General features: G+C 49.9%; 1 protein-coding gene across 1 annotated transcript; it reads left to right on the top strand.

Moving 5' to 3' along the window:
- The first annotated feature begins 2,122 nt into the window (after nucleotides 1–2,122).
- On the top strand, nucleotides 2,123–24,199 carry LOC144109962 (mite allergen Lep d 7-like). Its single transcript, XM_077642768.1, has 4 exons — nucleotides 2,123–2,244; nucleotides 22,360–22,419; nucleotides 22,493–22,859; nucleotides 23,943–24,199. Exons 1-4 carry the CDS (start codon nucleotides 2,202–2,204, stop codon nucleotides 24,157–24,159), a joined length of 687 nt encoding a protein of 228 aa, XP_077498894.1. The 5' UTR covers nucleotides 2,123–2,201; the 3' UTR covers nucleotides 24,160–24,199.
- The last annotated feature ends 1,034 nt before the right edge of the window (nucleotides 24,200–25,233 follow it).

Here is a 25,233-nt window from a genome sequence, read left to right as displayed (position 1 = left end):
AAGCGGCTTGGTTCCTGCAAAAAGGTTCTATGAGTCGAAGGAAATGTATGTTCGACTTACAAACGCAAACAGGCAGCGCGGAAGTCGCCGCACTCGGCACTTTCCTCTGCTCTTTTCGTGCCTAAAGGTTGCTGTAGCGCGCCTTTAGATAATCTGAGTTTAATTATCGAGCGATGAATAGCGGACAAGAACTTGGTAGCTAGCTACAAAACGCCGCGGCTTTCACGGCACACATAGGCGAAGGCATGCACGGCACGTGCCGCTTTTCACATACGGTAGCCCTTGACTGTTCAAAATAGACCACACTCATAACATACGAAAAGCATGCTTCTAAGTGTAAATAATAAAGCAGGGGTCCATCGATTTCTGTTCCCTCCACAATCGGAAAATGGGCGCCACGAGCAAGTCCGCTTTCCCGAGGATCACTCAGCTCGCGTACTAAGATGAAGGCTTCCCAAAAGAGAACACGAAAAATGCATTTTATTTCACTAGGCTAAAAGAAAAAAGCTGTTCGAGCGACCGCTGTCTACGGTGTGCATGCAAGCACCTCAACAGCTCGCAGCAGACGACACGTGGCGTGTATGCACTCGTGACGTCAGCGATCAGAGGTTGCCAAACCAGCAAGCAGTTCGCAAAATAAACGAAAAAAATTAGTTTTAAACATTTACGGCACAGAATCAACAGAAAATTGGGGGAATTTTAATTTAACCTGTTGGGAATTAAAGGCGATAAGCAGCATATGCGTGAAAATAGGCTGTCATGGCCCCTTTAAGGCGACACTCACTAGATAAGCTACCCTAGAGGGGTTCGTTAAGGGCAGTGTGAGAGGCTGAGAGATGCCTGAAAAGATTTGGGAACATATATGGCTTTCAAGACCGTCTCGCTAAGAGCACACCCCCGCCACTGAAACCCATAGCATTAGGAAAGTGTCACATGGGGCGCCTCGAGATTTCCGATCAAACATCGGCCAGATTCCGTTTTCCTAGTGAACAACGCCATAGGAGCATACTAGCCCCCTGGTCTAGTAATGGGATGACCGCGAACTATTCACCGAATGCGACTCCGGAAATCTTCACCGCGCAGTACTTCGTTTCAAAATTCCACCGAGGCCCTTCTTGGGTTCCCGGAACACTGTCGCTTGAGAGATTGCAGCTCGCCACGCGGAGCACGTGTCACCGCAAAGCACCTTTTCTTGCGGGTTGACAAGAAGCGCAGCAGCCACGGCGGCTGTCCCGATGTTCATTAAGCGGCGAGCTGTCAACGAAAGCTTCAGCGAACCAACAGCTGAGTGCGACCCACTCTCAGCTTAGGAATGGAACTACTGCGGGAAATGCAGTTGCCCCGTGCTCGCCCCAGTGCCGCGCAGCTGGCCTCAAAAAGAAGGGAGTGACGATTCACCGAACTGGCAGGTGCGGCGAGGGAAGGAGCGGGAAAGAGAACGGCAATAAACACTTCCCCGCCTTTTAACGCAGAGAACAGGGGGTCGGTACTATCCGAGGTCATCTTCGGTTCTGCATTCTGCGCCATGTGGACACAGGCAAGGAAATGAATAAAAAGAAGGCCGTAAGGTCCCTTGCTCAGACTGCACGCATGTCTTTTTTCTTTGACGAAAAATGCAGCATTTCTCGGCTATTTTTGAAACGAGAAGCTTCACTACACTAGGTAAAGCAGTCGTCGCGTAGGCCGGAGAATTACCTTGAACGACTTTCAGCCTAACCACGTTAGCCCTGTATGACCATATGGGGTACAGCTGTTGACCCATGACCTTTGACATTGAGTGACCTTTGGGGCGAGGTGAAGCCACGTGATCGCATCCGATGGGGATGTTCTATGAAAACGTGATACCACGTCATAGACACGTCGTCGTGTAGGTTTATACAGAACGGCTGTCGCCAGCGTATAGCGGAGCTGCCATGCACGAGCATCAGACGCTTAGCAAGCGTCCTTGCTTTTCGCTGAATTTCAGGGTTAGCGAAGTTAAGCCATTGCCAATTTCATTTTTAATATTGTGCGAGTGGTTTATTTGGTGAGGACGACGGAAGCAGTGGTGGTATGCCAGGACCTCGCTCGGAGCGATGGCAATGCTGCTGAGCTAATGTCCATCTTCTTCACAGCGGCCCCGGGGAGAAAAGGAGCCATCCTGGCGCGACCCATGGTGCCGACAACACCACCGGGTCATAGTATGGCTTGAGGCGTTGAGCATGCACAGTCTCGTGATCACGGCGGCGGAGATCGGCAGACGGCGTGAGTGGCTAAGTTGTGTAGTTAACTGGAGATGTACGCTCCAGGACGAGGTAGGAGCCGTGATATTTCGAAAGAACTTTCTTGGAGAGGCCGGGAGTACTGGTTGTTATCCACAGCCACACGGGTGAACCGGGTAGGAAGGCCCGTGCAAGCTTATCTTCGTCATAGCGGTGTATATGGCAGCCCTGAGTGTCTGTCGTGAGCGACCGTGCGATCTGGCGGCAGTGTTCGGCATGCTGGGCAGCTTCAGAGACAGTTGTACATTCAGATGCTGCAGGGCGGTAGGGTATAACTGTGTCAATAGGAAGGGTGGATGCCTGCAGTAAACCAGAAAAAAACAGAGAGAAGCCGGTGGTGGATTGTGTAATGGTGCTATATGCGTACGTTCCATATATGGGAGAACGAGGTCCCACTTCGTGTGGTTGGGAGCGACGTACATGGCTAGCATATCACCAAGGGCGCAATTAGAGCTCTCAGTTAGACCTCTTGTTCGGGAATGGTAGGTGGTAAATGTGCGATGAATTATGTTGCACTCGGCGAGCAGAGCTTCAACTACGATAGACAAGAAGACGCGTCCTCTGTCACTGAGGAGGTTACGAGGAGCACCGTGCCGAAGAACGAAACGCTGTAGAATGAGCGACGCCACATCACGCGCTGTAGCAGCCGGGAACACAGCTTTCTCAGCATACCTGGCCAGGTGATCAATGGCATCAATGAGCCAGCAGCGGTGTACGGGAGAGGGCCTTACAAATTGATTCCAGCTCGATCGATGGGGCGAGGTGGGCAGGGTAGTAGCTGCAGCTCACCAGCGGCGCGATGAGGCTGTTGCTTACGGCGTTGGCAGGCCGGGCACGAGCAGACGTACTTGAGGATGAAGTTGTACATGCCGTGGCAGTAGTAGCTGAGACGGATGCGAGTATATGTCTGGAATACATCGAGGTGACCCCATTGCGGGTCAGCGTGTAAACAGGTGCATGTTTGGGAGCGTAGATGTCGTGGAATAACCAGAAGACATTTGCGTCCATCAGGGTTGTAGTTGCGCCGATGAAGGAGGTTATCGCGAATGGTAAAATGTGAAGCTTGGCGGCGAAGGGCGCGTGATTGCAGAACCGTAGATGCAGCGGTTAGAAAGTCGAGAAGAGATGCAATCCATTAATCTTTAAGGCGCATTCACACTTGTCCACAAATCCGGCGAGCGAATCCGCTTCGCTCGGCGGAAAAACTAGGACCTGTTCTCATCTGTTGAAGCCCGGGCGAGGCGGAACCGCCGCGCCGCTGCTGTTTCTCGCTTTTCCACATGCTTCCCGGCCAACATGTCACCACTCGCGGCGTACATAGATATGGTTAAAAAAAGAGCATAAATGGACGCTTTCTGTGTGCCATAACCGTATGCACGCTTACGCACGTTAACAGAGGTACATTCCCACTAGCGCCACTAGTTCAGCGTATGCAAAGAGACCCGGAACGATAAGACCAGCCTAGTGGCGCCATCTGCTTGTCAAGACCAAACCGACGTAACCTCCGTAACCTGGATGATGCGTCAGTCACAGTCATTACGAAGTACTTCAATGAGTGCTGGAACAACGGTTCTGTCCCAGACCCCTGGAAGCATGCTAGGGCTATATTCATTCTCAAAACGGACAAGAAACTCGATCTCCGAAACCTTAGGCCTATCTCGCTAACTTCCTGCCTACGTAAGGCCCTAGAGCACGCAAATCTCAACAGACTCAAAGCTTATGCCGACAGAGAAAAACTCTTCCCTAGTAACCGAATTGGCTTTAGCCCCGGCCTCTCGACTCAGGACATACTCTGGATGATTCAAAACGACGTCTTTCCCCAGACGATAAGGGAGAACGACTGCATACCATCCTTAGCTTAGGCCTGTGCAAGGCTTTCGATAACTTATCCCATCCATCGAATCTTAAGGGTTTCTCCGAGATTAATGTAGAGGCCACCACATACAATTACATCCGAAACTTCCTTAGTAACAGAACAGTCTCAAATAAATGTGGGGAGCTACAAGGATCGGTGATTCAAATGGGCACCAACGGCACACCACAAAGGGCAGTCCTCTCCCCTTTCTTTTTAACGTCGCCATGAGATCCCTCCCGAAGCTCCTGCACAAAATCCCACATGTCAAACATGCGCTGTATGCCGATGATAGTACTATTTGGACCAATACGAGTACAAAGCAACAGGTTGAAGAGGCACTACAGAAAGCTGCAGACACAGTGAGCTCATACGCCACCGACATCGGGCTATAGTACGCCGCAACAAAGCCCAAAGTCCTTGCAGTGGAGACAAGGTCACGCGCTGGATGCGATCAGTGGGAAAACATTAATGCGAGGAAACTGTAAACATCAAACTGGCAGGAAACGATATCGCCGAAGTGGATAGCCTCCAGATCCTTGGCCTCGCCTTCCATACAGATGAGGAAGGTCAAGATGCCCTCAAGGCCATTCGGGCCACAAGTAAACATTTATTTATTTATTTCAAATACTCTTCAGGCCCGAAGGCATTACAGAAAGGAGTGGTAATGTTACATAGCATAAACAGTGTATATTATACAATATTATATTACAAAGCGGCAGAAAATACAGTGGTCTTGAAATTGTTAATGTCAGAAATTGCAGCGATGGAGGGAGGAGGGTCGTTCCAGTGTGCGCTAGTTTTGGGAATAAATGAATTATGACACGCTTTTGTTCTGAAAAATGGGACAGCAGTTTTAAACATGTGGTCAGAACGTGAGGATATGTATGATGGGCGAGCAAAAAGATGATCCTTTAATACAGGGTTGTGATGATGCATTCTATGAAAAAGACAAAACATTTACGGCGCGAAGAAAGGTCCGGCAGGGCAAGGGTGCTTTTCATGGAAGTAATGCTGTCGTGACGGAAATAGATAAGATGAAGCGTGCCGCGCGATTTTGAATGGATTCAAGTGTGTCTATTAGAGTAATTTGACTGGAATCCCATACTGCGCATGCATATTCTAGCTTTGGCCGCATTATGTTTTGTAGAGTGTTAGTTTTATCGGCAGAGGCGCAGCAAAGAAATTTCGACGCAAGTACCCAAGAACCCGGTTAGCGTTATTAGTGACGTGTTCGACGTGCATATGCCATGATAGATTACGTGAAATATGAACACCTAGGTATCTGTATGTGTTGACGGATTGAAAGGAAGTGTCGCGAAGAAAGTAAGTTCGCGTGTTGTCAGTAATGTTATTGGGACGTGCCGCATGCATTGTTTTACATTTGTTAGCATTTAGTCGCATGAACCATTTATGTACTAGGACAGAACAGAAGAGTAGCTAATAAACATAGGGGGATGAAAGAGCAAGGTCTATGCCGAATAGTGCGAGCCTTCATGATCAGCCGCATTACATAATCTCTACCCTACTGCAACCTAAAGGCAAGAGACTTAGAATGGGTTAAGGCGACCATTAGAATGGACCACAAAGCAGCTCTAGGGCTTCCCAGATACACCAAAACTGAAAAGCTGCTCGAACTAGGCATGTACAACGCACTGGAAAAGCTGATAAAGGCGCGTAAGGAAGCACAAATATTAAGGCTGTCAGCCTCGGCTGCAGGCCGTATGGAACTATACAAGCTAGGGATGGAGCCGGCGGTCGACTGTAGCTAGTTGCAGGGAGATGCTGCCGGTCACGATAGACAGTACGTCAAAATCCTACCTCTCCCCAAAAACATGACAGTGGAAAGACATGCAGCTTAGGAGAGCGAACCGTGCTCAAAGAATCGAAGACCTATACAGTAGCGACCCAGCAGCAGTCTATGTTGACGCGGCCAGAGGAAAGGAAGGCAAATTCGTCACCCCCATGGTTCGAGCGACAGAATACCCGACCACGTTTTTTGCCGTAGCGACAGTCACTTCAGCAACAGAGGCCGAAGAAATAGCCATTGTCTTAGCGCTCAGGGGCGACAGCATAAGCACAGTAATTAGCGACTTTAAGATTGCTATCTAAAATTACAACAAAGGCCTGAGTTGCTTTGCAGCCGCAGGACTAATCAAAAATAGTCAAAGAGTAAGCCGCGCAGAAATTATTTTTGTCCCGGCACACGAGGGAAATGCGGGAAACGAGATGGCAAACCGATATGCCCGAGCCCTAGCAAACTTGGAGGCATCAGGGAGTGTCTCGGAGTCCCACATCAATGAATCTTTCACTTACGGGAAATGAACAATCAACTCAGTGAGGCGCGGAAACTTTACCCTTCACCTTACCGGCACCTTACCAGACAACAAGCCAGAAACCTACGTAGAGCCCAAACTGGGGCAGTCACGACCCCATTCTTCTGTCTAAAATTACCCCACAACCCATCGATTGCAACTGCTTACACTGCGGTAACATAGCAACAGAAGAACACCTCCTATGGGACTGTGAGGAAAATCCACCTCCAAAAGACCTTCTACCGGCTCCCTCCCGGGGAGGCCTGGCTTATGCTTCTCAGGAAGCCGGACAAGAGCACGCAAGCCAAGCTCGCAGAGTGGGTGGCCAAGGTTGCCCTCCATTGGGGGCCATTAATCCCACCCCATTGATCTTTTAGATCAATAAAATTTCTTCAGCCCAATCCAAACCGATGCTCCTCTTAAGCCTAGAAGCGACAGAATCGCCACTGGAAATAAAAATAAAGCTAATTTATCTCTTATACGTTTTCCTATATGTGAGGTGACAGGAAGCGAAAGACCGTTGCCCCATTCATGGTCAGTGAACGCATTGAAAAAGGCAGCAACAACGACGAATTGATTCCGAGGTGAGGGGTGCTGCTTCGAAGGGCGCCGCCATGTTCGTCGCCGCGGAATTTTTCCGGCGGCGGAAATCGGTCCTGACCGATCGGCTTCGCCGCGGCGCTTTACGCCCCGGTCGGCGTCAAAAGCGGTCGAATCCGCTTCACTCGCCGGACTTTTGGACAAGTGTGAACGCGCCTTTTCAGAAGGCATGCCGCTGATGGTGAGCGAAAGCGCAGTGGCTTCGAGGGCGCAGAGGCTGGCAATCTCGGCCGGTGGCGGTGGGCGTCCTGATGCCCGACCGGTAGACGACGCGTATCGTGTATTCTTGGAGGCCCATCGAGCCAGGCGCCGAACGAAGAAAACCAACAAATGACATGGTGGTCCGTGACCACGCCAAAGGGACACCCATAGATTTAAAGGCGAAATTTACCGAGGGCCCAAAAGATGGCCAAGCAAATTTTTTTCGTGACGGAGTAATTGGACTCGAGTTTAGTCAGGATGCGGCTGGTGTAATCAACTACATATTCTTCGAATCCAGATTTGCGCTGAGTGAGCACAACACCCAGTCCAATACCACCGGCGTCCGAGTGTAGTTCAGGAGAGCAAGCTGCCGGGCTAGTTGGTGATGCATGTTGTAAACTATAGGAAGCGCAAAATACCGGACGACGGACAGAGTGAGGGACACAAAAAACAGGTTCACGAGCGCTCGTGAACCTGTATTCTGTGTCCCTCACTCTGTCCGTCGCCCGGTATTTTGCGCTTCCTATAGTCGTCCGAGTGTACTTCGGTTGGTGCTTGCAGCTCAGAGTGGCGCAGGTTGGGTGGTGCCGTGCGCAAGGCGTTATAGGCATCGTCACATGCAGGCGACTTCCTCGAGAAATCCACGTTGCTGCAAAGGAGCTGAGTTAAAGGGCAACCATCACAGCAAAGTTCCAAATAAAACACCGAAAATAGGAACAGAGGCCTAGGAAGCTGCGCAGTTCTTTAATGGAAATAGGTTTGGGGAAAACAGTCACAGCACGAAGTTTGGCGTCGTCGGGACGGACGCCATCCTTTGACACAACGCGGCTTAAAATTGCAAATTCGCGAGCAGCAAAGTCGCACTTTTTCAAGTTGAGCTGCAGGCCGGCGTCCGTAAGGCAGGTCAAGACGTGCTTGAGCCGGTACAGGTGAGACTCGAAGTCAGGCGAAAAGACCACGACGTCGTCAGACAGCACATACACGACTTCCACTTCAGGCCGCGCAAAATAGTGCCCATCATGCGCTCGAAAGTAGCCGGAGCATTACAGAGGCCGAAAGGCATGGCGTTAAATTCATACAGGCAGTCAGAGTAAAAAATACGGTTTTGGGCGATCATTGGTGTAAGTGATCAGTGGATGCCCGCGGCTTTGTTGGGACCATCCGTCCTTTTGATCGGTCACGGCGCCTCGAAGCGGCGACTTCCTTGTTAACCGCCGTCGGTGTGTCGACAAAGGAGCGAGCAGGGCGAACCGGGTGGACGTTGACAGCCAAGGCAGCGACAGAGCTAGGGGGGGGGGGGGGAGGGCACGTTTTCCCGGAACTCCCCGAGGTCCCCGTTTTGCGGCAACGATGCGGCACGCACAGACACGAGGTAGGGTCGCACGGTTTGCTAATTGTCTTCCCTGGAGTTGCTTCGAGACACAGGTGCCATAAGCGGGGGGAGGGGGGGGGGGGCATTCACCCTGTCAAAGCCGCCATACGCCTCGTCCTAGCAAAGACAGTCTGGGTTGGAAGGTCGGCAGAGCCTTTGAAGGGTCAACACCGGCGGGCGACACGGGTCCGGACCCTCCCGCCTGCCTGCGAGCAATGAAGTGCCCCGACGATTCCAACGCCCGACGAGGGTGTATGCCAACAGCTGTCGCGAAGCGGGCTGGCCCAACGAAACGCAGCTGGACAAAAGGGATGCCGCCGCGCGTTCAAAGGCAGCAACGGCATGGTTGGCGCCAAATTCCGGATTTCGGGGGACGCCTGTCGACAGTCGTCACGAAGACGAGTAGTTAGGAACAGGGTTCAACGCTCCCATTTGTCACTTGCGGCGGTAGCTGTTCGGTGGAGATCGATGGTTGCCCTAATGCTGGGAGCCGCCAGGGTCACGAGTTTTTAGGAAGCAATTTTGATGTTTTTACGTGTCGTGTATTTTAGGGAGAGGGTTTTGAATATTCACAACAGCGCAGGAAACACGGACAAAATTGGAGAGTATACAAAACAAGCACTCCCCTTTTTTCCGTGTTTCCTGCGCTGTTGTGAACAATGAATATCTACCAACTCGCGCAACTTTTTTCACTCATCAGGGTGTTCAACCTTGCGGAAATTGGAAGACGTGACATGCAGTTTGTAAACCAACCATGTGTTTGTTTGTTGTGACTGAGTGACGCAAAATGTGGGCCAGGATCTTATACCCCTGTCACACGGGACTTCTTCTCGGCCTTTGCCGTAAAGTTGTCTTGTTGCACTAAAGGAGGAAAACCGAAAAGGAGCAGCGACGCTGCTCCACGGCAAATCCAAAGGAGCTTGAACGCGGCCTCCATGAATGCCAAAAGTCACCGCTGTGTGTGAAGCGACGCTAGTAACATTATGAAATTAAAGCAGACGGTAGCACTTCAGCTAAGAGTGCTTTCGTTTATGTTGGAAAAAGTAGCTATCACGATAATAAACGAGCGTTCTGATGGTGAGAAACGGATATTTTGAAGCAAAGTTTTTTTTTTCATTGTTCTTGGTCCGACCACGGTAGGCGCACTTTTCCGTTCGGCTCCTCGTCGTGTTCGAGAAGCGTGCTTTGTTGCTTGTGTCTTTGTGCATACAAGCAAACTCAAAACACGCGCACAACAAAGAGCAAACGAAGAAAACACAGCAAAGCGAGATGTGCCAGCACGTCTGTGTCGATGCGGCTGCTGAAAAGCGTTCAAGTCCATTCTTAGCAGTGTGGATGTCTTTAGTCATAGCCTCCTCTACGGTTTACTGCACTGTAACGCAAAATTAACCGTTAAATAAGATAAATTAGATATTTTTTTACGGTTTCAAAACTAAAAATTGCGTCAATTTTTTATTCTTCAAGCTCGCTAGCTGGCGCTGCCGTCTGGGTTTCTCCTTTAAGCAACATTAAGGCCGCTGACGGCCGCCTTTATTGCTACGGACCTTTATCGCAAAGGTCTCGACGCTTTGACGTGTAGATGCGTCACGCGCCTTTGGGGCAAAGGACCTTAATTTCTAAGGCCTTACAAGTGCCCGTGTGACAGGGGTATTAGGTCTTTAAACCGGGCCCCTGAGCCTGGAATATTCTTCTGAGCTAGATTTAGATCCCTTGCATCTCCGGCGATGCCAAGGAGGGAATATTTTACCTGAGCCAGTTCCATGTAATTGTTCTCGCTCTTTATTCTGTTGTAAATATGTAAATTCCTGTATAAAGCTCTACTTTACCTTCCTTCAGTCAAGTGCTACCTGATCTCGCCTGTTATACCGTCTCGGACTGTGAGGCACCTTTAGTGGAGATCGAGTTACGAAACGCGCAAAACCTTTTGTATCTTCTGCCATGGAGATCTGCCAGTACCCAGAGCGGAAACCGAGAGAAGAGTTGTGCTCTTTGGAGGCAGTCCGGAGCGTCATCCATACGCGGTGGAGGGTAAATGTCTTTCTGTGTTATCTTATTCAGGCGGTGGTAATCAATGCAGAAACGAATAGAGCCATCGTTCTTCACGACTACCACGAGTGAGGCCCATGGACTATGGGAGACCTGAATCACGCCACTCTTAAGCGGGGTGCCAACCTGTTGCTGAATAGCATGGCGCTCAGTGGCGGAGACACGGTATATGGGCAGCTGACGCAGAAGGGCATGGCCACCGGTGTCGATGCGGTGGGCGACAGTCGACGTGCAGCTCAAAGCGGGCTGATGGGAATCGAAGGAGGAACGGAACTCATGAGGCAGCGCAAGAAGTTGACTGCGGTGCGGTGCAGGAAGAGTTGCGTCGATGCATGGAGCGAAGGAAAACGCCAGTAGCGGGATCCGGCGCGCTGAGGGCGGCGAGGGACGGTGGATTATCATTCCCATCCCGGTGAAAAATGAAATCAATGAACTGCACGGTTCCCAGACCCTCACCGCCACGCACAGCGGAAGGATACGCAAACGTACCCGTCACAAACAACGCAGGCCAGCTGACAGGGTGAGGACGGCGTAAGGTAAGGAAGTGAGTTGCGGTGGAGAAATATGGGCGATGGCGTAAAAAGTACGCTTCCGTCGCGAAGGAAGTCACAAGTGATGGCACAAGAACAGCAGAGCACGCAGGCAGGTCAACTTCTTCGGCAACGACGGCTTTGTGAGAAGCAGCAGGAGCGGCAGCGGCAGACGATGAATCGCTGAACGCAAAGAACTCCAGCTGAGCACGTGCACAATCGATGGCGGCGTTATGGCGCGACAGCAAGTCCCAACCCAAGATTATGTCATGAGAACACTTTGGCAAAATGACGAATTCAATTGCGTACAGAACGTCCTGCATAACAACTCGGGCAGTGCAGATCGCTAACGGGTCAATAGGCTGCGCGCTTGCCGCGCACAACTAGCATCCAGAAAGTGGTGTTGTCACTATTAGCAAGGAATGGCAAAATATTGCGGCCATCGCAGAAACTGCAGCCCCGGTACCGATGAACGCCAGAACAGAAACACCCTCTGCAAAAACTTGAATAAGATTGTCGGGAGAGAAATGAGGCCTTTGACATTTCGCTGGTGGCGCAGTTCTCGCCTCAGGAACTGCGGCATCTAGTTTTCTTCTTGCGGAAGAGTGGGGCGCCGGCGCATGGAAGAGAGGGAGCGGTGTGAAGGTGAGCGCTGGTTGGAGAAAGCGGAGTGGTCGGGGGAAAGAGGTTTACTCTGGGGCGGCTCGGCTGTCGCTGAGCATTGAGTTTGAGGATGCCAGTAGCTAGCAACTCGGGGAGGTAGCGGGGATACTTGCGCGCGACGACGACAAAGCCGGGCCACGTCACCAGGCAATCCGCAAGAGTAACAGATGGGGCGATTGTCACCTGTAAGCCAGGGATTGCCGATTGGTGGTAGTGGTAGGAAAAAAATCCTCATCGAATGATGCACCGGAGGCACACGCGCTAGAGGCGTAGCGTAGCTCGAGCAGTAGTTAGGTGGCCTCGGCCATGCAACGGCTTCAGCGTAGGTCAATGGGGCAACGACAGGGCGCGCTGAGGTGCTAGTGCAGCCTTCTGGGTCGGTGGAAGGGCTTCAGCTACACGTTCGGTGATGACGTGGCAAAGATCGGACGTCGTGCATGCAGACGGCCCGGGGTGGGGTGGCAGAAAGGAGAGTTGGCGAGCAACCTCCTCGCGTACGAAGTCTTTGAGCTGTTGCGACAGCCCCGCGATGCAGCGGACAGGCGCGGCGGGCTGGCGAGTCAGGAGCTTCTTGCTTGCGCAGCTCGTCGTAGCTCTGGCAGAGACTGACGACTTCTGAAATGGTGCGTAGATCTAGATAGAGCAGCATTTGAAAAGCGTCCTGCTCGATACCCTTCAAAATATGCTTTATTTTGTCAGCCTCGCACACCTTAGCGTTGACGCGCGAGCACAGGTTGGCCACATCTTCGATGTAGCTCGTAAACGTCTCGCCCGAATGCTGCGAACGTTTGCGCAAGCTGCACGCAGCTTTCGGACAGCAGGACACCCGAACACCTCGGAGAGGTCCCCTTCGTGGTTGCGATAGCACAGGTTCAAATAAAAAATGACGTTAATGAATTTCGTAGCATCGTCCCATGGTTTGTACGTGCTGTTATGATCGGAGGCCCCGACAGCGGGAACAGACGAGCCCGGCAGGCGCCATCGAACTATGTTTGACCAAAGGTGCTGTCGTCCTGAAAAAAGGATTAGGAATGGCTCCTGGCGACGGTGAGCTGTGACGAAAGGCCTCTCATCCCTTCGTCCGGAGTATGGAATGCGGCATTTCTCCCGAACTGCGCCCTCACGTGGACCGGCAGAAAGTCCCGAACAAAGGCGCCGTACCCGCCTCGCTCGCTTGCACCTGCGCGGCCAGACAAAGCGGGGGTGGACACGGCTGATTCATCTTACCCTCTGGAATTCCCGGGGCCGTCAGGACTCCTCTTTACCACGGAGGGGATCACCGCCTGCAAAGCCAATGACCTTATGCACCTGGTCAACCCGTCGGAAACAGCATTCCAGGACCTCAAGGCGCCATGAATCCTTATCGCCTGTGCACGTGTTTGTGAGGGCGGAGCGGTCACGGGGTTAGGGAAGAGACTATGAAGAGTGTGTCTGCCCATTGGACGCTTGATCAGCCACCGGTTTCCCTAGCTAGGTGCCTAGGGAATATCCACTGTATTTAAGCCGAAATTTGGCTGGTTTCACGGCACTTCATCTCTGACTTTTGGTCTCCCTGCTTCGGTTGTAAATATGTAAATAAACCTAAGTTGACCAACCCTCGTGAAGGCTTCCCTCCGTCGTCTGCAGAGTTCATCGTCATGCTGTGAAGACCTCGGTCCCGATACCCAAGCATATCAGTGCTCACACGCTCGTAGGATGCAAGCCAGTCTTCTGCATCGTGGTCGCAGTTTCGCTGAAGAGAGCGGGGTCCCGCTGCCGGAGGGAACCGGAACAGAGGACTGGTGAGGCAACCTGCACGGCATGATGGATGGCATCTGCGGGCATACTGGGGGTCGGTGGCGTGCGGCTGCGGAGTTCTAGGGCGTACGGGAACGGCAAACCGAACCTGCACAAAATGAAAGGGTGGTTTATTTGGTGGCGGTGAGGCTGAGCAGGATTTCGCTTGGAGCGATGGCAATGCGACTGATCTAATGCCTATTTTCTTCACTATATATATATATATATATATAATGAACACTCTCAAGGTTCGCTTACACCTAGTAAACATAAATACCCACGAGAGCAGCAGATTGGACAGCCGTCGCCGTAGCTCAGTTGGTAAGAGCACCGGACGCGATATTCGGAGGTCGTTGGTTCGGATCCCACCGGCGGCAAGGTTGTTTTTTCTGCTGCTTTATAAGTAATTTTCTTTAAGCGATTTATTAATCTAAGTATTATTATCCCACTGGTAAGCATAACACATTAAAAAAAATTAACGTTCCCCTATGTCCCTTGGTTTCGGTGACTGTTGGCTCCCTTCATAAATTTGTCAAACGGGCCCCTCATTTCCTTTAACTTGTCTGCTAATAGCTTAACGAGGGTCTCGGTTCTGGCAGTCTTGATGCCATAGGTAGCATAAGAGGGCTCTCGCACAGTTTCCGCCCTCGCCGTTAGATGACGTTCTACGTTACGCTCGCGGTATTACAGGACGTGCTACGTCCGCCGCTATGGTCGAGGGTGGAGCTGGTGAACACTCTCAAGGCTCGCTTACACCCAGTAAACATAAATACCCACGAGAGCAGCAGATTGGACAGCCGTCGCCGTAGCTCAGTTGGTAAGAGCACCGGACGCGATATTCGGAGATCGTGGGTTCGGATTCCACCGGCGGCATGGTTGTTTCTTCTGCTGCTTTATAAGTAATTTTCTTTAAGCGATTTATTAATCTAAGTATTATTATCCCACTGATAAGCATAACACATTAAAAAAAATAAAAAAAATGAACGTTTCCCTGTGCACCTTGGTTTCGGTGACTGTTGGCTCCCTTCATAAATATGTCAAACGGGCCCCTCATTTCCTTTAACTTGTCTGCTAATATATATATATATATATATATATATATATATATATATATATATATATATATATATATATATATATATATATATATATATATATATCTAGCGCTTAGAGTGGAGGCCCCCTCTCGAGCCTTAAATCCGTTCCAGTGCGTAAATGCTATGCACTTGCTAGGCCTGTACGAGAGGCTGTACAATGAACTGACCGCTGCGTACGCACGAAGTGCGCACCTTAACATGTGTGAACTTCGCATGAAATTCGAAAAACGGAAGCTCCAAACTCGCTTTACTTTAGCCACATGTTCAACATTCTTGGAGAAAATTTTTTAATATGTGAATTTTGAAGTGTAAGGTACTGATATTGAGCTATTGAAGGCAATAATCTGGGCATCCAAAAAATCGGGGAATGTCGTTTAGTTAGTGACAAACGAGAATGGACAAACCAGACTTTCCTGTCGCGGCCTGGGGCTCAGCAGAAGCCTGCAGATACCCTTATTCGACTTAGGAGCCGTCTCCTGAAATAGCCGTCCCTGCACGCCCTGTTCCGGCGCCTCTGCTCATCCCTTTGAACTAACGCAATCAGGCTAGGACACGTGACCGAAAGGAAAGAGCCATCATCATCATCACCAGTTCTGGCTGCGCAATGCGAACAGCTTGTGTATCAACAGAGCAACTGAGTCTATTCCCTTCCTAATGCAAGGGAGAGGGACTCCAAAGCTGCAAATCAGCAGCGTGAATGTGTCTGAGGCGCCACACACAGGCATGGCGTACAGCACGTGGTTCGGCGCGGGGAAAATTAACACGGAATGAAACATAACCAAAGTGCGCACTGCAAAAGATCTGACAAAATAATAGAAAATTATTCTTGCACTTGCAGTAAAGAGAAAAGAAAAATTGTCCATGTAAACTTGTACGTATTTATCACTAATAAACACATTTTGCCCTCTGGTATGTAAGGTGTGTACATTAATATCGAATGGCTTGTATTTGTTTGGAATGGCTGGCATAGGAAAGTGTAGTGTCTGATAGCCATAGTTTGTCCTACTTTTCGAGACCACCCTTTATTTTATAGATCTTGTAAAAACAACTTTCTCTTTCTGTGTCAGCATTCATCTCAACTGACTCCTAAACAGCCGCGATGTGGTAGAGATGATTTTCCTCTTGTCTACTGGCGCAAAAAATAGACGATATCTGGAGAACTTCGTAGCACAGGTCGCCGTTTTTCGAGGGGCTGTCTTTCTTATGGCCCCGCTACAGCTACGGAAATGCGAGAACGAGCTGGTGACATCTTCGCAGAATATATGTAGTGCACTCCGTTTTCTGGTAATATCTGCCCGATTCTTGCATGTTCCTTAAAAATGGGGTCATTTCTTCCTGAAAATGAGCCTTCTATACGATGATGGTCCACAAGGCTAATTCGCCCCGAAAAAAATTTGTGGATGTCTAGTGCGTATTTGAGACAGGTCAACTGGAACCTTAAACTTCTTTTAATTCTTATTTTCATGATGCTGATGAATTTGGGCATATGCTTGAAAAGTGCGATTTAGCAGCGCGAGGCCAAAACGTGGCTATGAGAAGATGTCTTACCAGGAGGGTCTTACGCGTTAAAAGTAGTTAATGTCGCGCTGAATGTTTTAGAACTCTACAAGTAAAGGCAGGCCGGTCTTGCTCAGACGTGGGAATGCTGCGTAGTAGATTAGTGACGCATGCGAAGAAATATTTCTAGTAGATTAAGAAAAAAATCTTAATCTCTTAAGAATTTTTTATTAGAACCCGCGATTTACATGCTGTTTATAAAGAAATGAGCAGAAAATAGGGCGTCTTATATGTAGCAGAAAAAAGAACTGTAATAGGAAACTGTATTGCGCTTCAAAAGATGCCCCGAAAAAATCGCAACTACCCATTTTTTTTCTCAGTAAGCCGATTTGTACCCAAAGTTGAGCTCGAACAATATTGCCCGATTTTTAGCCCCCAAATTCCAGAAAAAATAAAACCCGAAAACAAACGACCCTAATTATATTGCGCTCTTGCACAGTCCCCGCGTTATTTTCGCAGTGCATTCACCGTAGGTATCCTGTTTAGGCTATTGGTTCGAACACGGTCATATTCATCGTGCTAAGAAAGAACCTCAGTACGTGCACGCCTGTAAAACTTACATCCTACAAACACTGATGCAGTGCATCGAGTAATCACTGCTCTATTAGACCTTTGTGATAAGTACTCTCTGGGTGTCGGTATACTGCTCTCTGGACTGTCGTGTGCAATTGGAAGTAGCACGGTAGAAGCGGCTGCGGAACCGGCTTGCGGTAGTCTTGAGAAAGTGCGTTTCGATAATTCTCTCGCTCGATGCTGAGGTCTATAGAAGTATTCTAATAAATGGGGCTGTGGAGAAATTTATGATTGGCCTTTGTGTATTTGGATTTATTCCGGCTGGGTGCAGACTTGGATGCAGTTTTGTCTTATTGTCACCAGACAACACAGCCGAAACCACACTGAGATCCTGAAGAGGCCTTTGAGCAGCTTCCCTTGGAAGCCGCGACGTTAACGGAAGATGAAGTAATATCTGGGCAGCCGTCCAGCGATTAGACGCGCGTGCACGTTCAGTTGAAAAGGTAGTACTGAACGTTGAACAATTTTAACAGCTCTGAAAGCATATATTCCTGCTTTCGGCAAAAGTAGCGCATGTCAGTCCTCCTTACCAAAACCTAGATCCGCCTTTCACCCTTTTAGTGCGACAGCAGTATTTGTCAGACATACCAACCCCGAGCAAGAATTTTTTCGTGCCCTGTGCTCCGAACTAGCCCGAGCTTGCGCGGGTTTAGTCAAGCTGCAGCCAGTGGGAGGAGGACGTCGCGCCACCTAGGTCCTGTAACCTGGGGGCGCCATCACAACCTGCCCACAGGATTCGGAGCAAACTGACCACCGTGGCAGATGGCAGTTAAATTCTTGACTTGTCGCGAGAGGTTGCTTTGGAAGCAAAACATGGGTCGCACAATCCCTACCGGCGAGCCCTCATACCACTACCAGCGCAGTGGCGCAGCGGTTAAGGGATGCGCCACTGCGCTGGTAGTGGTATGAGGACTCGCCGAGATCTAATGTTAAGTTGAAAGTGACGGATTCTGCATATATGGGCATTAATCAGTTTTACTATGTTTAACCCTTGTCGGGTTGTAACAGGGGAGATAAATACGTTCTCCCCACTCAATCGCGGCTGACACTGTTCAAATCGCCCGGACCCCACCCCGTGATCGCGTACGCTAGCGAGCGCAAGCCGACCACGGTGGGCCTTGCTCTGAGGAAACAAAGGAACGACACTCTGGCTGACACAAGCAGGCATTTACTGCTGTAGCAACAAGATACGCTAAGCGATCGAGGTCGTCCTACTCACCAGCAAGGTTACGAGCGAACGTTCGCCCACGCTAGGGCAAGGGATATGCGGCCGGACGGGACGAGATGCAGGAGAACTGTCCTCCCCAAGATGCCTCGCCCCGCGGGCGGACAGCGGAGCGCCGCGGACGACACGTCTGCTTGCGGCGAGCGTCCCAGCCCCACAGAGTGGGTGGTGGTTGGTACTATAGAATTTTTTGGGGAGGGGGTACTGGTCCCAACATATGTTGGCCCTTTGGGCATCACTCTTGGGAAGAGAGTCTCGACTTCCCTGCGCACAGCCATCGCGCCGTCCAGTCCGATCGTGTAGCTGCGACGCCGGCGCCCTACCTTGTTAGTTAAGGTAACTAACTTGGGACGCATCGCGGGAAAGCTAACCAGAGGGGACGTCGTGCCGGAAAGTCCCCACAACCCCTACAACTTTTTAAGCAAGACCTTGCTATATTCATTTTCGCGCTCAGCGCAACACGAACGGGACACAAGATGAAGGACTAGCACAAACAGGCGCCTGTTTGTGCTAGTCCTTCGTCTTGTGGCCCGTTCGTGTTGCGCTGAGAGCGAAAATGAACACTCACCAACTCGCCCAAAATTCCGCCTTACTGAACCTTGCTATAGCCCACAATTCTAAATGTTCAGCCCCAGGAGAAGACAAGGTTCCTTAATCCCCCTTACGTGACCTTCGCGAATCCGCTAGAGAAGACCTCCGATCCTACGCCAACGAACACTGGTCGGAGGCTACACTCCTATTAGAGTGGAAGACCTCCACCATTCTCATCCTCTTACCCGGCAAGACCTTTAATATCCACAACCTTCGTCCTACCTCCTTTACTTCTTGTGTAGGAAAGACGGTGAAAAAGATGGTCCTAGACCGATTGCAAGAGCATCAAAACGCCACGGCCTTCCTGCCGCGTACTCAAATTGCCTTCCGTCCCAGCGTCTCCTCCCAAGATCTTTTCTTAATCATCTAACACAGTTTTGTCAGCTTCCTCCTCCCCCTCCTTTTCTGAAGTATATGCGGTGGCTACTGTTGATGTGCGCAAGGCACTTGATAACATCCGCCACTGTCATATACTGGAATGCATCCAACCAGCCACATGTGGCCACAAGGCACCTATTTCCACAATTTTCTGCACGGCCGCACAGTCCAATTACGCTTGCACGATACCCTCACCGCCCCCGTGGTGGCTCAGTGGTTATGGCGCTCGGCTGCTGGCCCGAAAGACGCCAGTTCGGTCCCGGCCGCGGAGGTCGAATTTCGATGGAGGCGAAATTCTAGAGGCCCGTGTACGGTGCGATGTCAGAGCACGTGAAAGAATCCCAGGTGGGCGGAATTTCCGGAGCCCTTCACTACGGCGTCCCCATGTCGCTTTAGGACGTTAAACCCCTATAAACCCATAAACGCATACCCTCACCTTCCAATTCCACTCATATGTGGCACACCCCGGGGCTCAGTGCTGTCTCCAACCCTATTCAATCTCGGCATGGCCGCGTTAACTCACAAATTACCAACCTCCATCACATCACGTTTGCGACGACCTGACCCTCTGGTGCACCCACAGGTCATCCGGACAGGTGATGGCTACTCGGAAGCAGGGCTCAGACACCATCTTCTATTTCCTCTCCCAATCTGACCTCCAATTAACGTGCCCCTGAAAAATATTACTTCTCTTTCGTACCCCTATCAACGTTCAGTTCACTCCCCTGTTTCCCTTTCCATCAACAACCAGTCCAGGTAACGCCTTGCAGGTTATAAGGAATGCAGTACTCCACGCACAACACAACACCTGCCATTCCGTTACAAAACTAATCCGACGGGTCGTAAGACTGTCTGCACGAAAAGAAGATAGTCAATAGACAGATGCCCTCGCTCTTACCAATATTCTTTACTATGTTCGGTATAATACGCTGACACAAAACGGCTCACCGAGCCCACCTTGCCCCTTGTACAAGGCAACCCTGCCACTCCTCAAACGAACATTATACAATGCTGCTCTCCACCACCCTCTCCTCCACCGGGATCGCAAGCTTCCTCGCCTGTGCGGCACCCTTCAAGAGCGCTGACGTCTCACGCATCGACCTTCGAATCCACATCCCGACGTCTCCCGTTCCTTCAACCCTCCATGTCACTCCCATTCCCCTTAACATGTCTCTCGGTTTTCACGAGGGACGGCGACAAGCTCAGGCTCACCGCCACTCCACACATACTGTTGGGTATACAGATTCGCCCCACATACAGGATCTACAGGAAATTCCGTTCATTTCGCTTTTACTACGAGTGCACTTTATTTCCCGTTTGGATCGCGTAGCCTCAGTGGGATGCCGAAGCGCACTCCCAGTAAGTGCACGTAACTTTTGCTCTCGTCAGAGGTTTTACACAAGAGACCTATTTCATTAACATTTTTTAACTTCGAGATTTTTTGTCGAAGGTAAAACCACGGTTGGCTGTGGTGACCATGGATCGCAGTACGGTCGACCCTCACGGCCACGAACCAATTCGCTACAAAACTTTGCGACATCGCAAGCACGCCTGATCATCTGAAGCAATGTCGTGGGAAACGATACGTGACCATTTCTACTCCAGAAACTGAAAAACACATTGCATCGCGATTGGGTACACCTTTCGTTCGATCGCTACCAGTCCCCGCGATACAACTGTTCTCACAACGGTCTACGATTTCCGCTCCAGAATAGCAGAAGGGCGCCTACGCTGAAAGTTACGCTGTCCCCAAAGATACGTTAACGATTGCAACATGACAACGCGATTCTTATTGCGAATTCTCGGGACCAAGCCCATTGACTAGAACAAGGCAGGCTAACAGTACAGTTAATTAAAAGACTAGCGCATAAAACTTGGACGCAGACAGAGAAGACATGACGATCGCTAATCCGCATTGATAACAGTACAGGCTGCTAGCAACCGTCAGTGAATACAACCGGAATAATCATATTTTTAATTGCCAACATTACGCACAATAAATTACGGCTCACTTATTCTAAATACCACACTGCAGTGTTTTTAGATTGCTGGTAGAGAAAAAAGTAATTGCACTTGAAGCCTTTCCCAAGTCATGAATAGTATTTTTCACTGTAATATGTGAACAGGCCTGCTCTATGGCTCCTCATACTGACTGCCATTGCAAGAAGACATGTGCTTATTTATTCAATGATAAGAGGTGCGTGGGTTTGTTTTTGAACTATGCGCACATTAAAAATTCACATTTCAATTTTAGCATATTGCTGTCAACTACGAACGCAAATATGCGTGAGTAAATTATGACGTTTCCAACCATTTGGAACCACAAGGCTTATCCCTGGAAAAAACAACGTAAAATCACTTGTAACTACAACACCTAAGCATTTCACAGAACAGTGAAAACTCAACAATACTGATTTTGTCGCCATTTTCACGTCATTAGAAACACCAAAATAGAAATTGCACTGTGTGACTGCAAGAGGCCCAGATATGCATCACTGAGCTCAAGGGCACAGCTTTGTTCTGCACAGTGACAGCGGGCCAAAAGTTTTCTTTTAGCAGTCCTTCCTGACCTCACATAGCAATTGCACACGCCAGAATGCAGCACTGAAACCAAGGGTGGGACGTTCCGCTAAGGCCAGTGATTAATGAAAAAACAAGCTGGCGTTTGTGTGCAACTCCAAAGCATTGTCTAATGGCGCTGTGAATGCAAAACAAAGCGAGTTCTTAGTGTTGCGTAAAAATCTATGCATTCCACCCGAATTACTACAAACATATTGAGATGTCGGAGCCAGTAAACTCGCATACAGGTAGAGGGAATGCAGGAACAAATTTAGGGGGCTTACATGGTAATGGCTACTGGCTTGCCCCCTGAAAGATTACTTCGTATATCCAAGGAAGCAGGATACGATGACCATATCTTTTGCTTCTCTCGAGCAAGCCCTGTCATCTTAAGCATGAGTGGTAAAAGTGGATTTCCATTATGAGCTATGACGTCGCAGAAAAAAAACGAAATTAAAAATAAGCCATTTAATATGTGACGGGAATACATGCATACGTTCTCTGACATGGCTTTACGGCAACGTTTAATAGTTATTTTAGTTTTGCTAGCGAGACCCGGCGTAGGCGCTCTGCAGCTCCTGTGCACTTGGAAGCATGTAAAATATGTTGGCCCACTAGTCATCCATATGGGGCCCTGCCACAACACATACGTGTGCAGTTTTCATCACAACGAACTTGAAGCGCAGAACCTCTTTGGCGCTTCACATGGTGCATTGACCGACGGCCAGCCCTGTTAACAGGCCTCGACTTGTTCCCCTCGCAGCGGCCATGCCCATGCTGCCCTGGCTGCTTTGCCTCGTTGCCACCGCTCTAGCCTCTCAGAGTGAGTGCCGCCTTTGGTTCTCCTGTCCCACTTATTTCGCTATCTGAGATTTGCTGCCCTTGACATGCTGCAGACCAGAGCGTAGCCGAGCAGCACGCCAATGAGGTGTTCGACCAGATCCTTGAGAGCGTGAGCCAGTCGGAGCGGCTGGACCCGCTGCAGCTGCCCGAGCAGGTGGCTGGCTTCGACCGCACTTTCCTGGTGCGCTTCCATGGCGAGACGCGCCTGTACAACACTACGCTCACGGGCCTCTCGACGGTGCGGCGCACGGGTAATTGCCGCTTCCAGATGGACGACAAAGGACTAGACGTGCTTGCCGACGTGGGCGTGGGCGCCCTCGACCTGGACAGCAAGGCACACGTCAAGTTCATGGGTCGTGGACCCACGGTCGACCTGCACGTGCACATCGACTACGTGCGCGTGCTCCTCGAAGCGCTCCAGTGAGTGCACAAACGTCAATCCTCGCAGCTTCAGCCATCACTTTTGCTGATGGGTGGCCCCACGAAAAGGTTGATCTTGCAGAAAATGTGCTCCAGTAGGCAATTCTGCCTCTAAGACCCCTGTTCAGAGAAACGTTCCTCAAATGCTGATTGTAAGCTCCAGTGTATATGGAAACAGCGACTGTCACGATATCAGTCTTACCACTTAGAAAACAGTTGACGTCGCCAAATGAGCACGTCACGCAGCTAGGCTGCTTAAGAACGACCGATTACTGTTGCGCGTCGCCATTAGCAAGGGTGAACGTACTGCATGAGAGTGCGGCAGCTATTTCTGCTCTAAAGTCTAAACAGAGCCTCCATGGTTGACATAGTGTGCCATACTGAATGCATTCTAGTTCGATCCACGAATTAGCCCGCCTTTCACTGTTACTTTGAGGCTTCATGTGTCCTTAATATTTTCCTTGCGGTTTTATCACTGCACTTGCATACAGCGGCCATCTCTTAGACAGCACGGCAGGTGCCTCGAGGTCGCTTTCTTGGCGCAAACTCCACGATGAAAAACTGCGCTCGAGGAAACAGACGAACAAAGGCGCAAGCATTGTTCTAATGGATGTCCTTTGAACATGACGTCATCCAGACTGGCCGACGTACATCTTGCACCGTATACTGTGCTCTACATAGGCCTTAGGTCAGAAGACGTTAATTAACCGCCTAACATGGGCACTGTCCGAAAGATGGCGTAGGCACACCGTTTTGAGTTCGAGGCATTGCACGTATGCCAAGCTTTCCCGGACATTCAGCAACTAAAGTCATCTCTTGGCCCCGAGTGGCGAACACCGCGTAACTGAATGAAGATATTAAAGTGCGAAAACTTGTTAGCCTCGAAAGGTTATGCGAAAATAGTGCCCTATAAAATGTTTCCTGCGCTCGGATTAGCTATTTAAGAAGGCCATAGTAAATCATTGGGATGGTTAAGTGTCACGCGGTGGCAACTAGGATATTTTGTTCAGGATGAAGTTGATAACAACAGAGGTGCGCAGCCGAGGCAATCAACGTTTCGCACCGCTTCTTCCTCCCACGCAGGGTGGACGGCGTGGTGCAGCTTCGCCAGTTCAAGGTCCAGGAGCTCCTGGGCTTCGCGCTCAAGATCAACGGCCTCGGGCCCCTCAGCTACATGTTCAACTTCTTTTCCACCTACTTCACGATGCTCTTCAAGGGCATTGTGCGCTCGCGCGTCGAGAAGGTGCTCAGCGCACAGATCGAAAAGAAGATCCGCGAGCTCAAGCACTCGCTCTTCTGAGAGTGGCCAATAAAAATAAATAAGAGAGCATGCAACACCAGTGCGGGCTTTCTTGAGTGCATACTTGAGGCAGTGGTAGGCTGCTCCCTAAGTGGAGAATATTTCACCGTGCTTTGCCCGCGCAGGGTTGGTTTTGAGGAAACGGTAATACATGGATAGGTGGCGGCAAATGTGGTTGCACTCGTGAAACGGGCGCAGCCACGGGCAACTTTGCATCAGAGTTAGCCAAAAACAACGTTTGAAGGAGCTATATATAGTCTTACAAGTCTTGCTGACCACACGTTGTAGTGAACATACTTTGCATGTCAAATCAGCGGTTAAGTGTACCCTCAGTTACTTAATGTGGGCCTGTTTTTGCTGACGCTGGTGAAGTGACGCGACGTTTCGTGGCGTTAATCCTAATTTTTTCATTTCATTTCATATATTTTCTCTTTAAGGACCCGAAGGCATTACATAAGGGAGGCATGTTAACATGTGTTTAAAATTTCTTGAACAAGCTCGAAAAAAAAGAAAGAAAAAAGCAAAACACAACGCAAACAAGCAAGAGAAAACGACAAAAGGGGAAAATTACGGCAAGGTGCAGGAATAACAGCAAACAATCAATAACCAAATGTATGGCAAAGCGAAGATAAGGCAGGTAGTGCAGTTTGATCAGGCGAAATGACGTATTAGATAATATGACTTTTCAGTTTATCGCGGAAGTTTGTTCTGTCTGTGCACGTTACTATGCTGTCGGGCAGGGAATTCCATAATACTATTGTGTGGGGGAACAATGAACTTTTCGTTGCTAGGGTGCGTGTAGGAATTAGTGTTCAAGAGAAACTGAGGAGAAATTGGAGTTGGTTTGTATCGATAGACTACCAGCTCCTAAACACAAAAACACCGCTCTTTCTGGAAACAAAGCTCTTGTAAGGTAGAAAAGAGTGATAACTAAAATACAGGCGTTGCCGCCACAGGGCAATCTCGCAAGTAAAAGCGTGATGATGAAACAGGAGAAAAGAGACCCCAGGTATCTGAGGCTGACAAATGTGCATGAAGGTTAAGTACTTGGTCGATATTGAAGTATGCAAGTTT

This window comes from Amblyomma americanum, chromosome 1, assembly GCF_052857255.1.
Source record: "Amblyomma americanum isolate KBUSLIRL-KWMA chromosome 1, ASM5285725v1, whole genome shotgun sequence".
Lineage (NCBI taxonomy): Eukaryota > Metazoa > Arthropoda > Arachnida > Ixodida > Ixodidae > Amblyomma > Amblyomma americanum.
This window is presented reverse-complemented; position numbering and strand designations above follow the sequence as displayed.

Excerpts from the sequence above, each read along its gene's own strand:
- LOC144109962 (XM_077642768.1), top strand. The coding sequence starts at position 2,202 with ATGCACAGTCTCGTGATCACGGCGGCGGAGATCGGCAGACGGC. Across the intron at positions 22,420-22,492 it reads CACCGCTCTAGCCTCTCAGA|ACCAGAGCGTAGCCGAGCAG; the intron begins GTGAGTGCCGCC and ends GACATGCTGCAG. Across the intron at positions 22,860-23,942 it reads GTGCTCCTCGAAGCGCTCCA|GGTGGACGGCGTGGTGCAGC; the intron begins GTGAGTGCACAA and ends CCTCCCACGCAG.